Consider the following 12,669-nt stretch of genomic DNA (forward strand, 5'->3'; position numbering starts at 1 on the left):
AAGATATTACATGCATCATGTTGCTGCCACAAGCATGCTTCTCATCGGTGACACTGTTCTGCATCAAGATTTCAAGCTGCCACAGTCCCCTCTGTATTTGTAATACAAAGCATTGATATGCACAGCTACAATAGACTAATGACGAGGTGTCTTAATTTGTTTTTTATTATGTGATTAAAGGTACAATAAGGTATGTGTTCAACAAGAGGGAAGACCATTGTTCTGCATCATTAAGCTCACAGCGGCCCAAAAAGAAATTGTAGGCAGTGTGCCAAAGCCCTTAATGAAGAGGATCTCTTTGAATTATCTATGGATGAGGAAGGGATAAAGCCTGAGCCCTGGTATATTTGATCCTCTTTGTGCTCTCTGTTATGAGGACTTACGGAGCCAGACGTACTGGACCTTCTGGAATTGTAATTTATTGAAGCATTAATTTCCCAGCCACGCTAAAGCTCTTGGCCTAATAAAGAAAGTGCAGTTATGTACTATTATTAATTCTTGCAAGTGTTTTCTGAATTCCTACATCTCAGTGTCATGAACTTTTCAAAAATAAGGCTAAAGGGACTTATTTGTAACTGCTCAGTATTTCCTAAAACCAAGTTATGCAAATTTTGTCTAACTCAGACGATTAAAAAAAGCTTCTTTTAGTTTTTACTCTGAAATGGCAATGTCATCACATGATATTAGGGTTACATGGATGATACAAAATAAAACTACTGTATGAGGTATTTGTTACTGCTAGCGTATTTTGAAATTTTTGTCTTTTATATACTCTTATTTTAAATTATAATGATTCTTCATCTCCCTCGCCATTAAATTTTAAGTGATTGCTCTTATGTGTAGGTTACATGAGGATGTGTTTTTATGGTGACATTTAATTATCTGGATGTACTCTATAAGCAATAGAATTCCCTCCCTCCTATCTTGTGAAACAGAGAAATCAAAGTAGTTACCCTGTTAAAATAATTTTGCATAATTTATATTCTGGAAAATCAGGGATTATAGTCTTAAATAATTCAGGTTTTACTATGTTAGAAATCCCAGTTTTATAGGATTACACACACCTCTCACTTCTGTGGAAGCTGAGGGTATTCCAACCATGTTTCCCAAAGGACTTCCATGCTTAAAGTTAATCACAAGTGCTGTGCACTGTGCCCCACACATTGCTGAAACAAGGTTGCAGCACTTTGCAGGTTGATTTCTGAATCCAAAGTACTGCCAGGGATCTGCACCTGCAGCCAGCACCGGATAGTTCAGTCATCTCAGATATCACACTGCTCCTGTGACTGATTTTAAGGACACTTATTTAAAGAATGTTGTCCTGTATCTGTTAGGGGATGTCAGTAACCTGCTAAGCTTCTCTGCCACCTTTATTTCACAACAAAAATTGTGCAAGCTTCCTAAACAATCAAAATATTCATAATTTGTTGTTGTCTTAGTTAGTTCTGGTTGTTATACCTCTGAGTGTGATTCACTGACAGTCCTCAAACCCAGACTGCATGAAAACTTGGTGACCTTGAGGGATAAATAACTATTACCACAGCCACTGCCTGATCTGAAGGGAGGATTCACACAAACAATACCTGGCACCAGTCTGCTGTTGCAAGCAGTGTCTGAAACTAGTTCTCAGCACAGAATAATGTCCAAGAAATCCGATTACCTTTCTCTAAAATTCTTCCCACCATCACATGCCTAGCAGCTTAGCAAGTGGAAGTGAGTTAGTATAAATAGAAATGACAGTAAACATGTCTTCCTATTTGCTCTCACAAGTTTTTTTCTTCCACAAAGCATCAGTGTCCTTTGGGTGAGTGAGAATTAGATCAAAACTATGTGTTTAAAATTTAATCACTTCCCTACTAGCATAACATACAAACCCCATCTTTTATTCACTTTGCTGTCAGTGACATCAGTATCTGGGATCAGATGCAGGTGGTAATGCAAGGAGGACCACAGGGTTTCTTTCACTCCTGTGCACCGCTGAGCAATTCCCTCTGCCGGCGAGCATAGGGAAACGTCACCGGCCCCACGCTCCTGTGACTGGGGGTAATTGTCACTGACTAAACTGCCTTAGGGAACAGCAAGGTGGTAAAGTACAGCTTGAAGGATCCAGGTAGTTTCTTCTTATCTGGAGGGTTTGTACAGACAACCCACTTCACGTTTTCAGGGGTTAACCATAAGCTATCTACCTATGATTATTTCAAGAGAGATCTATCTCTTCTTAGGAGTACGTCCCTAAACACCTGGTCATCGCTTTGCATGATTCCATCACACTGTTTTGGTCCAAATCGTACTTCAGATGTGACAGAGAAAGAAATTTCAGAGACAGACGGAAAAGCAGAAGCAGGAAATAACATTTTTGTAATAGAGGTTAATGTGTTATCACATTTTTAGAAAACTTATCAGATGCTTAATATGAGTAATTTGATATATAAAGATCTGTAGAGCAGTAGTTTTAATCTGCTGTCCAACGTAACTATTTGCTAGCTGGCATTTCTACACCCAGAGGTGCAAAAACTAGAACAACTAGACATAAACTTACACTGACAGGAACAGGCACTTAAAGACCAGACTGAGCACTGAATGAATGCATTGCACAGAAAGAAGTGTCTGCATGGACTCATCAACAGATACAAAACCTTCCTTGCACATCTTTCCTAACTTATTCAGAGTGTGTGGCCAAGCCATGATCCTCATCAAGAAATTTTACCTAATACATACTGGAGTAATTAACAAGGGAGTCTTATTTTCTGATGTTAAGTTTTGTAAGAAGTTAGATACATAATAGCATACATTTAAATATTTGATGTTCTGCAAGTGTGAATTGGAAGGTTGATCATAAAACCATAATTATCATACACATGTCAAATAAGGCAAAACCCCCTTTCATTTCTACTTGTATAAGCAGTTTTTGGTATTCCATCTTCCCTCTCATTAACAGTGGTCACAAGCCTAAAGGAGAACATTTGCTTTTAGAAATGAAAACTAATTCTTTACCTGACAAACTTCATACAGTAACTTGTACTGTTCTTCTTGCTTCTGTAGAGTGCACAAACTGCATCCCATGTTTAAATAAGTGGCAGAGATAACCTCCCTTATTCACCAGAGCAGCCACAGAAAGCTCTGGTAGCCAGCATGCATGCAGGTATCCTTGGCAAGCCCTCGGTGGGTCGGCTGGACCGCAACAGTTCACGGTGGTATCGCAGAGGGTGCTGCAGAAGAACAGTGCTCTCCTTTCGTGCTCTCCCTCCTTCCCTGGCAGCACACAGCACTCCCTCTGCCGTGCCGCTCTGGCTGCGGCACTGGGCTCCGATGCACATGCTATATACTGCTACTCATGCATATTAATCAGCTCTCATTGACTATTCATAACAGACAGTGATATAGAAGCTATAATTGCCAGCTATGACAGCTGAAATTTCTCTAATTAACAGGCAAGTGCTTCAGTAGGAGGCATAATAAAAGACACTAACAATTTTGTAAACCATTTTGTAGCAATTACAAATAAACACAACTACATTTTACTGTGGTCCCTCAGGTTAATTCTTAATGTATTTAAGCTGGCTAGCACAGTTTAAATGCAAGTCACAAGGAAATGAACATAATGGTACAAAACTCAGCGGTGGCTGTGGCAAAGTTGAATATGCTTAGTAGCATTTATTTTCCTCTCATACTGTGGTGGCATCTGAGAGCCTCAGTTTTATAGCAGGAGATGACTGAACTAGGCGTTTAACAAACACAACAGAGAAAGGCTGTCTCTGTCCCTGAAAGCCTACATGCAGCCGTAGGACCTGGCTACAAAGCAAAAGAGATATATGTGAATATATGTGGATTTAGGAATAAAAAAAAAAAAAAAAGTGCCTTGGACTAATATTTATAGATTAGTTTTAGACTGATGTTTATACCAAGTGAAAAATGGCCATCTATGCTACTGAGTCTTGTTGAAGAGTGTAAATAACAGGTTCACATATTATTTGTTATATTAAAAATATAAACTTTATCAGATTACAAAGATACACAATAAAGTAAGTATGTCATTTATGACTATTCAGTGTTTGAGTGCCTAGATCCACACTGACCTGTGCCATAGATGTAAAGAATAAAACATCAGTGAACAGCCTGAAGAACTAGAAAAGTACTCATAAGTCATAAGCTTTATGGATATTTTCCAGTCTGTTGTAAATCCTGCCTTGTGGTAGGAGTTTGGATTGACCATACTTTTTCCAATTGTTTAAGCATTCAGAAGGTGCAGGTTTTTATAATATTTATTTCAATTGATTCTGCTATAAAGAAGAGATGACAGAACAGCTAGGAATGAGACCAAGGGTATAATTCCCATACAGGCATTGCAAGGCAGGGGGCCTGGATCTCAAGCTGTGGTTATTTAACTGACTTCTGACTACTTGCTTAGCAAGTTTCTGTGGATGACAATGGAAATGTTGTGCAAGGATTATATGCAGCTTTTATCTCTGAACCTGTACATAGGTATCTTGCTATAGGTAGCCTGTAGGACACCCAGCTACTGCCGCAGTCATACTGACTCACAATTTCCGTTAAAACGATCAGCTACTGAAATGTAGTTCATGCCCTCTATGTGTTTTAGTACTAAACTTTAGTGCCAAGAAGGGGTCCCCTAACTCTGAGACTGTGTTTTGGTAGCAAAATCTACCTATCTACAGGAAAAGAAAGAAAGGAGACCTCTTCAAATCCCTGCCAAACATCTGAAAGCAGGCAGGGACTCCATCCCCGTGCTGTGACTATGATGTTTCCCTGATGAGATTACCACTGCAATGGTGGTGGAACTTGCAAGGTTAGCGCAAACCAGAGGTAGCCTGGATCTTAGTGCTGGCCCTCTAAGCTGAAGAATGATTTGGGCTATCCCTGGTTAGATATGACAGCCACAGACTACAGGCTTTTCCAAAGCTGGTTGACAGCCAGTGGCTGTGGATCTCAAACAACTGGAAAGTTCTTACATGAGGGAACTAGTGTTCCCTAAAAGCAGAAAAGATGATGATGATAACTGATTTAAGTAAAAAAAAAAAAAGCCCCTAGTGATATTGTAAACAAATTTATGGTTTTGATTAGCTTTTTTTTAGTTATGTAATTTGATTAAGCAACTTAAGGTAAAACTTTCAAAAACGTTGCCTATGATTTTTGTTTTTAAGTTTCTTCTTAAACCCGAGTTGCTATTTAAATATTATTGTTCAGTTCAGGTGGCTGAGTTCAGTCAGGATTTTTTTTTTAGAAAGAGCACACAGCTGGATTGGATTAGAAATAAAACAGAAACATGCAGGATATTTCATTTCCAGTTTCAACGGAAATGCACCTAGTTGTTATTTTCCTATGGCAACATGATAGACTACATGAGGTAATGTTTCATCTGATTCAAAAAGATAATCCATAAACAAGGCCAGGAGAGTAAGTCCAGCAGAAGACTGTTGTTTTGATGTAAGAGTGGAGGGATCCCATAAATGTGATGTTTCAGATTCCTCACCTAACAAAGCCTAAGCACGTTGCTCAGCAGCAAACAGTGTGGCTTAAGAGTGCAGTTGGCTTTGTTGCACTGTTGCTCTGGTAAATAAGCTTAGCCTGACAGTCAGGCCAGTGCTTATCTCAACGGAGATGGTTTCCATTATTGAAATTTAACTCATATTTCTCTGTTCATCTCATAGGCAGAAATGGTAGCACTGCCTCAGGTTAATATAGACCAGTTTTTACAGTACTTTGCCAAACTTTAAACATTTGGGCTGTAAACTTGTGTTCTGGGCATTGTCCAATGCTGATTTTTGCTTTTAATGGTACACTTGAGCCAAAGTGTTTCAGTCATTTTCAAGAGTAAGATTACAGAAAAAAATACACGGTTTGCCCATGTTAAGAAATTCTGGATACGTTTTCTTTGAGAAGGCTTTAGTATCAGCATAATTTGAAACAAGAATTTGAAGTTTTGCACAGGGACGGTTTGTCCCTGTGAAATCTGCTAAATTTGGTCAGCCTTTAAGCTGTTGCAGATTGCATGTTCTCAGGATAAAGTTGCTACGAGTTTTCAGTTTAATTCTTTGGAGACTTCTTCCACTATAAATGAGTTCGGTGGGTGATGCCAAAAGGTCTGATGAGGCCAGGGCTGTTTCTTAATTGCTCTTTGTGAGGTTCAAGGACTGATATCAAGAACAAAGAGATCTCAGTGCCCCTCACTGCTGGATGCAGCCAGCCAGAAAGAGCCACCTGAGCTGTCCAGGATGGGGTGGATGTTAATTGTGTCATTACACTTGCTTTATAACATCTGTACAGAGGCAAGCCCAGTGTGTTCAGCCCACCAGTGTGTGCCCTACGTGGTGGAGGTAAACTGGCTTCCTTTGGTTTGTCCAGATAAGGCAGCTCATTACGGGATCTGTCATCTGCGTTAACAATGTGTCATGTGTGGTCTCGCCAGCGTGCCACAGATAATGAGCTTAACAAAATGTATGTGTAGTGGATGGCTTCTATCATGTGTAATGTGAATATTATAGTGGTCCCAGCTGAATCTGAGCAATCCAGACTGAATGGGAAGTTAGCGAGCCAGCTGACTAGGAACAATAGTAAATAGCCTTTGAACACACAAGGTGCCAGCAAGAGCTTTCATTAGCATTTATCTAGATTACTTGCTCCCTGACTGATTGCATGTGACCAAGTCTGCAAAATCCCTTTTACCAAGATACCTGGCTCCGACTATCAGACATTTGCTTTTGTGTCCAAAAGCTAATTCCCAGGGAACAGAAGGTGGAAAGCAGCCAGACTGCACGGGCCACCATGACGGGCAGGGTGCTGCGCCTGTCTCTGGGAAGCTGGATGTCCTGGACAGACGGTGGGTGACAGCGAGGAGGGAATCCCGCCACAGACCACAGGCTGGTTTTGCTTTTTGTATTTGTCTTAGTTGCAACCTACAACCTCTCAGCTTGTAACTACCAGCCTAGTATAAATTTTGCTATTTAAATGTTTGATTTATTTTACAATTCAGCCTGTCAGGTGTTGGCAGGTAAGGGGAATCCACAGGAGACCAGTGCACCTGAGGTGTCTTGCCTGTCTGCACGGGATGGTGAATCAGAATAAAGAGGGAAATAAAGCACTCATGAGGGACCTGCGCCCTGGAGGGGAACATTATTAGGGAACTCAAAGGCTAAAAAGCGCTCTCTGCCAGCTTTTCAAGGGTAAGGACTTACGCTGCCAAGTGTTGGCTCTTAGACAGCAGTTCCCACCAGCAAGAATAAACTCATGTCCTTTGTGCGAGGAGCAGATGGCACATAGCTACTTCACAGATCTGGGCAAACACCAAACCGTTGCACTCGGTTCTGGGAGCTCCCAATGTTTGAGTGGCTGACTGAAATATTAGTAATGGTTTGGCATTGTTTATTTTGTTTCTTTAAATGCAAGTTGGCTTTCCTAGTATGTAGTAACTATTTAACATTATATTTTTGTACATATACTTAGGAAGTTCTGTTTAAATAAATGATTCCTACTTAAGCGGTGTGATCAGGGAAACGTTTGCTTAATGTATCAATACTTTAATTACTTTTCTTGTTTTTACAAATATTTAAGACTTGAGAGAAACAAAGGCTAGGAAAGAGAACAGCTGTGACTTTATAAATAATTCTCGCATTGGTGTGTTATATAAACAGAAGTCAGGAAACTGTACAGAGTATGATTACATAGAGTGGTGTGAAAGAAAACTGTGCTACACAACTGTACTTTAAAGTAAGTATCTGGAATTTTTCAAAGTGTGTTAGGGTGCTTTTTAATTATAGCCATTGGGTTACCTCTATTAAAGCCTGAGTGCCTCGTTGTTGAGAATGTGTTCAGATTGAATTCTGTTTCCCTGTGTTTATTTGCAAATTTTCAATACGACAATCAATTGATAGCTGTGAAGTGTTGGATTCTTAATAGTACATTTAATTACTGTAGATCTACTTTAAAAATACTCTTCTAAAAAGTCCTTTTTTGAATATGTGAAATCAAACCAGGATTTTCTATGGCATTGTGCAGGCACGGCAATTAAATACATACTCTAAATATAACAGCAAAAAGATCTCAATTCTGTATTTTTTTTTTGTATGTGGGCATAGCAATCTGCCTATGCATTGGAAGCGTCAAGACTGGAGCCAAAATATTTAAACTAAAACATACCACAAGAGAGGATGTGAAAGCAAATGTAAAACTTTGGCTTTATTCCCATCAGTTAATGTTGAAGTCTTGAGATCCTTATTTGCTCCACTTAGCATCTCTGAAAGAGTTCCAATTCTCAGAAGTAACTTAAATGAAATGATACTTATTGTTCAACCTCTGAAGGAACTGTTCTGTCCTCTAAGCTCATTAAGGAGTCTGATATCTCTTTCATTTATGCCACTTGAGAAAGACAGTAATATCATAGGAACATTAGAGCAACATCGCTGTAAGCACTGTAAGGCCAGGAGATACGAGAACGCTATTGTGTTAATTCAGTCTTTCATGAAGCAGAAATGATGAGGTCAGAATAGGCTAAATAACTGTTTAATATGCCACTGAGACCTTCTGAGGGGGAGAATTAGAATGCTAAGAGCTGACCTATGGACTACGAAACTCCTCCTAGTGTGGGCTGCCTCTTTGGGTGTCTATTACAGCAGTGCCAAGAGGTCTTGGGCTAAGATTTAAGACAAAAGGTGATCCCTGAACCAGAGGATGTACACGTGGGATTTACAGTGATGACACCGTGATGGAAGCGGGTGAAACAGGGTTTCAGCTACTGAGGACAGAGAATGAACTAATCAGAAAGGGAGTGCTCTTTCACCTAATCATAAACCAGCTCCGAAATCACCATCTGCCAGCTGCGATGCTTCAAGCCTAGCAATGCCCAAGTGAAGGACCTGGAGGCAGATCACACTTTCAATACTTGTTCTTCAGCTCAAAGCCCCGGCACACTATCCTCCTCTACTTTCCCGTTTGTGACACAATGTAGCCAGCCACTACAAACCACAAAACCAGAAGTACGGAAGACTGGCAAGGAAATGAGAAAATCTGATTATAGGCTGTATTTGTGCTCTAAAAGCTTCTTCCATGTTAGCTGAAACCTCAGCTTCCTCACAAAAAAGCATCTTTGATTTCCTGGTTGTGATACCTAAACAGCCAAGCTCATCTCTATAATTTTTTATGGGTTATTTAACTAGATAGTTTCTGTTTAAGAAGAAAGACAAATTCAACCTTGCACAAATTGTCAGTTTTTACATAGTAAAAGTGCTGTGGTTATTGTTAGCAGTTACAAGAATATAGAATAGAAAATTAAGACTATTTAAAGGAAGAAAGTGAATAATGAAAGCCTAGGAGTGTGGAGTCAAATGTTAGTTATACACTTGTGTTTATAAGGCTCACGTACTCTCAAATCTAAAATTACTTACAGAGCATCTATCCCCATTTTGATTTTGCTGTGAAATATCTCTTTTGAGGGATAGCATTGGTAAGCACAGACTGCTATGAGTGATAGTTCATTTTAAAATAAAAATGTTTTCTGTAAAAGTGATAATACACTTTTAATAATCTCAGAGCAAGCAAAATGATTCAGTGGACTTGAATGCTGCATAAAAACTATTGACATAATACTTAATCTTTAAAACTGATAGACATGTGCCCAAAAGCTAATAAAGTTCATTCTAATACAAACGAGCAAGTAAAATAGTATATCATAGTCTGTGATAGCTTTGGATCCTGATCATATAACTGTAGCCCAGGGACAAAGAAAATTGAAGTGATTTAGAAAGGTACCCAGTAGGATATATCTGATATTAGGCAGTTTGCTGAAGCAAAACAGTAATGTCAGAAAGATACAAAGGTGTAAAATCCATTTGACTGTGTCCAAATGCTTCTACTCTTTGACCTTAACGTTGCCAGATGAACTCCCCTTAGGGTCAGCTGAATAATGCTTAATAATATATGGCCGGAAACTGCCAAGACCTGCCAAGGATCACAGTCTTCACTTACTTTTGTATTTTAGTTACTGTATTCATATTATGAATTTTAAGCCATTTCTATTTGAAAAGATATTAACTTTCATTTCTCAGTTTTTACTGCTCCACACTTAATTTGAAATGGAGCAAAACAGGAATGCCATCTATGGTTCACTAGGTTTTATATTAACCATCTGATGAAAAGGATATGTGGGAATATTAAGTATTAATGGTAAATGGCAGTCAAAATGAAAAGAGTTGCTTATATGTTTGCCCTTATGTTCATTTCTAGGTTCAGGTGGACAATGAGGAATCTCATTGCTAATTCTCGGCTAGAGCTCCTATGCAGAAAAAACCCAGAAGATGAGCAGACCTTGACTGAAATGGGATTTAAGTCTTTTAGGAACAAAGGAAATGTAAGTGTTCATTTCTGTCTTTGAAGTTGGGAAAGATGCATTTCCACTGAGGGAGACGGGCATTAGCCCCAGAACTGGTCTGTGCGATTAATTCCACTGTGGGCACACGGAGGGGCCAGCAGTGACCACAGGACTCTGCTGGGTATGTGAAGCAGCAGATGTCTCTGCTTCACCAAAAGTACAGTCAGAACAGATCAGACGTATGGGGTAAGAGAAAAAAGTAACAGGCAAATGGGGACTCCGACTGGGTTTGCAGTCCCAGAGACAGGCTGTGCTTTCCCAAGACATAATCTTGAAACTAGAGAAGAATAGAGAAGATGGCTAAGGTCCTGCTGAGTGCCCTAGTGCACGGCTTTCTATTGTTCAGTGTATGAAAAACACCACCAATATAGCGTTGTGTTTGATTTCCATTTATCCTTTTTACAATATAATCTCATCAGCCTATGACATTGCAGCGATGCTGGTTCATTTCTTGTTTCATTATGAAATCAATACTACTGCAATAACTTTGATTTGATAAAAGATACTCTAAGGTGTTAATCCCTTCTCTGATACAAGGACACTTTTCATGCCTAACTTGGTTCATCTGGAACAATGAATTCCAGTTTAATGAGTAAAGTCTGCTGTTGGAGGGCACACAACTCCCAACTTTGTTCCTTCTACAGGTAACATTACCTAGCTTTATCTTCAATGGCAGTGGAAGCGATTTCCACCTGTTATTAGCACTGTATTTCTGTGAAGCCCTGTGAATCAATGGGAGGTTACATGTTTACCTTAATGAAAAAAATAAATTACCTACACAGGTTATTGTATTGGCTAGCTGCATTGAGTTTTTATGTAGTTATACTTCCTCTGAAATTTCTTCTATCAAAAACCATATTCTGATAACCAGTATTGATTAAGTAGTATTGAAATGAATACACAAATATAAACATTTGATAAAAGAAATGTGAAAGTACACAGGCAACTAGACACCGTGATGAATACCAATAATAACCCAGAAATGATCATTCCTATTGGAAGACACATTTACCCACTAATCTTGTCATTTCCAATGAAGCCCCAGAGCTGCAGCCTTTCCACAATGCATAAACTGCCTCTGATTTTCCTGCAGACTCTTCTGTTTGCAGACTGGTAAGCCTACTGAGAACGTAAGATGCGTATTTGTTTCTCTGCATTTCTCTGCGGAAGTAGACCAATATCCTTGATAAGAATTTTACAGGCAAAATATAAGTTAGAAGCCAAATATTAATTAATGAGATTACCTAGTGATACACAAAACAAGTGGTTGTGGTTCTTCCAGTCTTGGTAGCATGATAGCTAGTAGCTGATGGCTAACTGCAGGGTGACGCTAGGATGCAAAACTTGGAAGATTTTATGATTTATGGTATGACTGTAGCTTTGCAGGTTTTTTATTTTATTTTATTTTTATGTTTTGAGTTGTGGCTTGCCTATTTTGGGGTATCAGGTGTAGTTGAAAAATAACGTTTCAATGAAATTTATTATCCACTGTACATCTTTGTTTTCCTTTGTTGTTCCCGCTAATGAGAGGTCTGCTGCATAGTACGGTGCTTTCTGTTCACATTACTTTTGTCTGTTCTGACTATGATGATGATAGAAAACTCATACTTTTTTTAGGATAGTACAATGCAATGAATGTGCTGGATTGCGTATACATGTCTAGAGGCACAGTCAGTTCATGGCTGAGGTGAAAAGACTAGATTTCTGAGAAATGCACCTATGAAAGCATTAAATAACAAATAAAGCACAGACTATGGGGGCACCTACTTAAAATAGTAGATTGGTTGCCAGTATGATGATCAAGACAATTTTCTGTGCCACTTAAAATCTTTTTCTGTTTATTGGCTGTAGTTAGAAGGTTATAAACTACCAAGCATATATTCCTAAGTCTTTGAAATTCAAGTTTCTGTATGCTTTCTTTGAGTTTCATGTTCTTAGCAGAGGAGAGAAATCACAATAATTACAGCTTAAAATATTCTCATTTCATGGTGTGGCTAACAAGTGAAACTACAAGTAATGATGTAATCTAACATGTCAAGAAGGAAAATGAAAAGAGGAGACAGAAGGCAGGATGGAGCCAAGGGATGCGATGTGCCATGTCATCTTCTAATTAACTAACTGATCCTTTAAACTGTCAAAATCAGCAAGGAACTCCATGGCCCAGTGTCTTATTAATATTCATACTAGGCCACTTGAAGCTATGATTCCAGTCCCAGTGGTTATAGTTACACATTAAAATAAAAAAGCCAGGCTAGCCAGGGCTGCAACAGCTTCACATTCATAAGGAA

General features: G+C 39.0%; 1 protein-coding gene across 3 annotated transcripts in view; it reads right to left on the bottom strand.

The window, feature by feature from the left end:
• Positions 1–12,669, bottom strand: part of PDZRN3 (PDZ domain containing ring finger 3) — a 149,093-nt gene that overhangs the window by 32,342 nt on the left and 104,082 nt on the right. For 2 of the 3 annotated variants that reach the window (XM_074879166.1, XM_074879165.1), the window contains exon 1: positions 2,995–3,279. The exons of the other annotated variant lie outside the window; for it this stretch is intronic. In XM_074879166.1, coding sequence (XP_074735267.1) covers positions 2,995–3,063 — 69 coding nt within the window. In that variant the 5' untranslated portion in view covers positions 3,064–3,279. Of the gene's footprint in view, positions 1–2,994; positions 3,280–12,669 lie in introns of those variants that run through there. 3 annotated transcript variants of the gene reach the window in all.

This window comes from Strix uralensis, chromosome 10, assembly GCF_047716275.1.
Source record: "Strix uralensis isolate ZFMK-TIS-50842 chromosome 10, bStrUra1, whole genome shotgun sequence".
Taxonomy (NCBI): Eukaryota; Metazoa; Chordata; class Aves; order Strigiformes; family Strigidae; genus Strix; species Strix uralensis.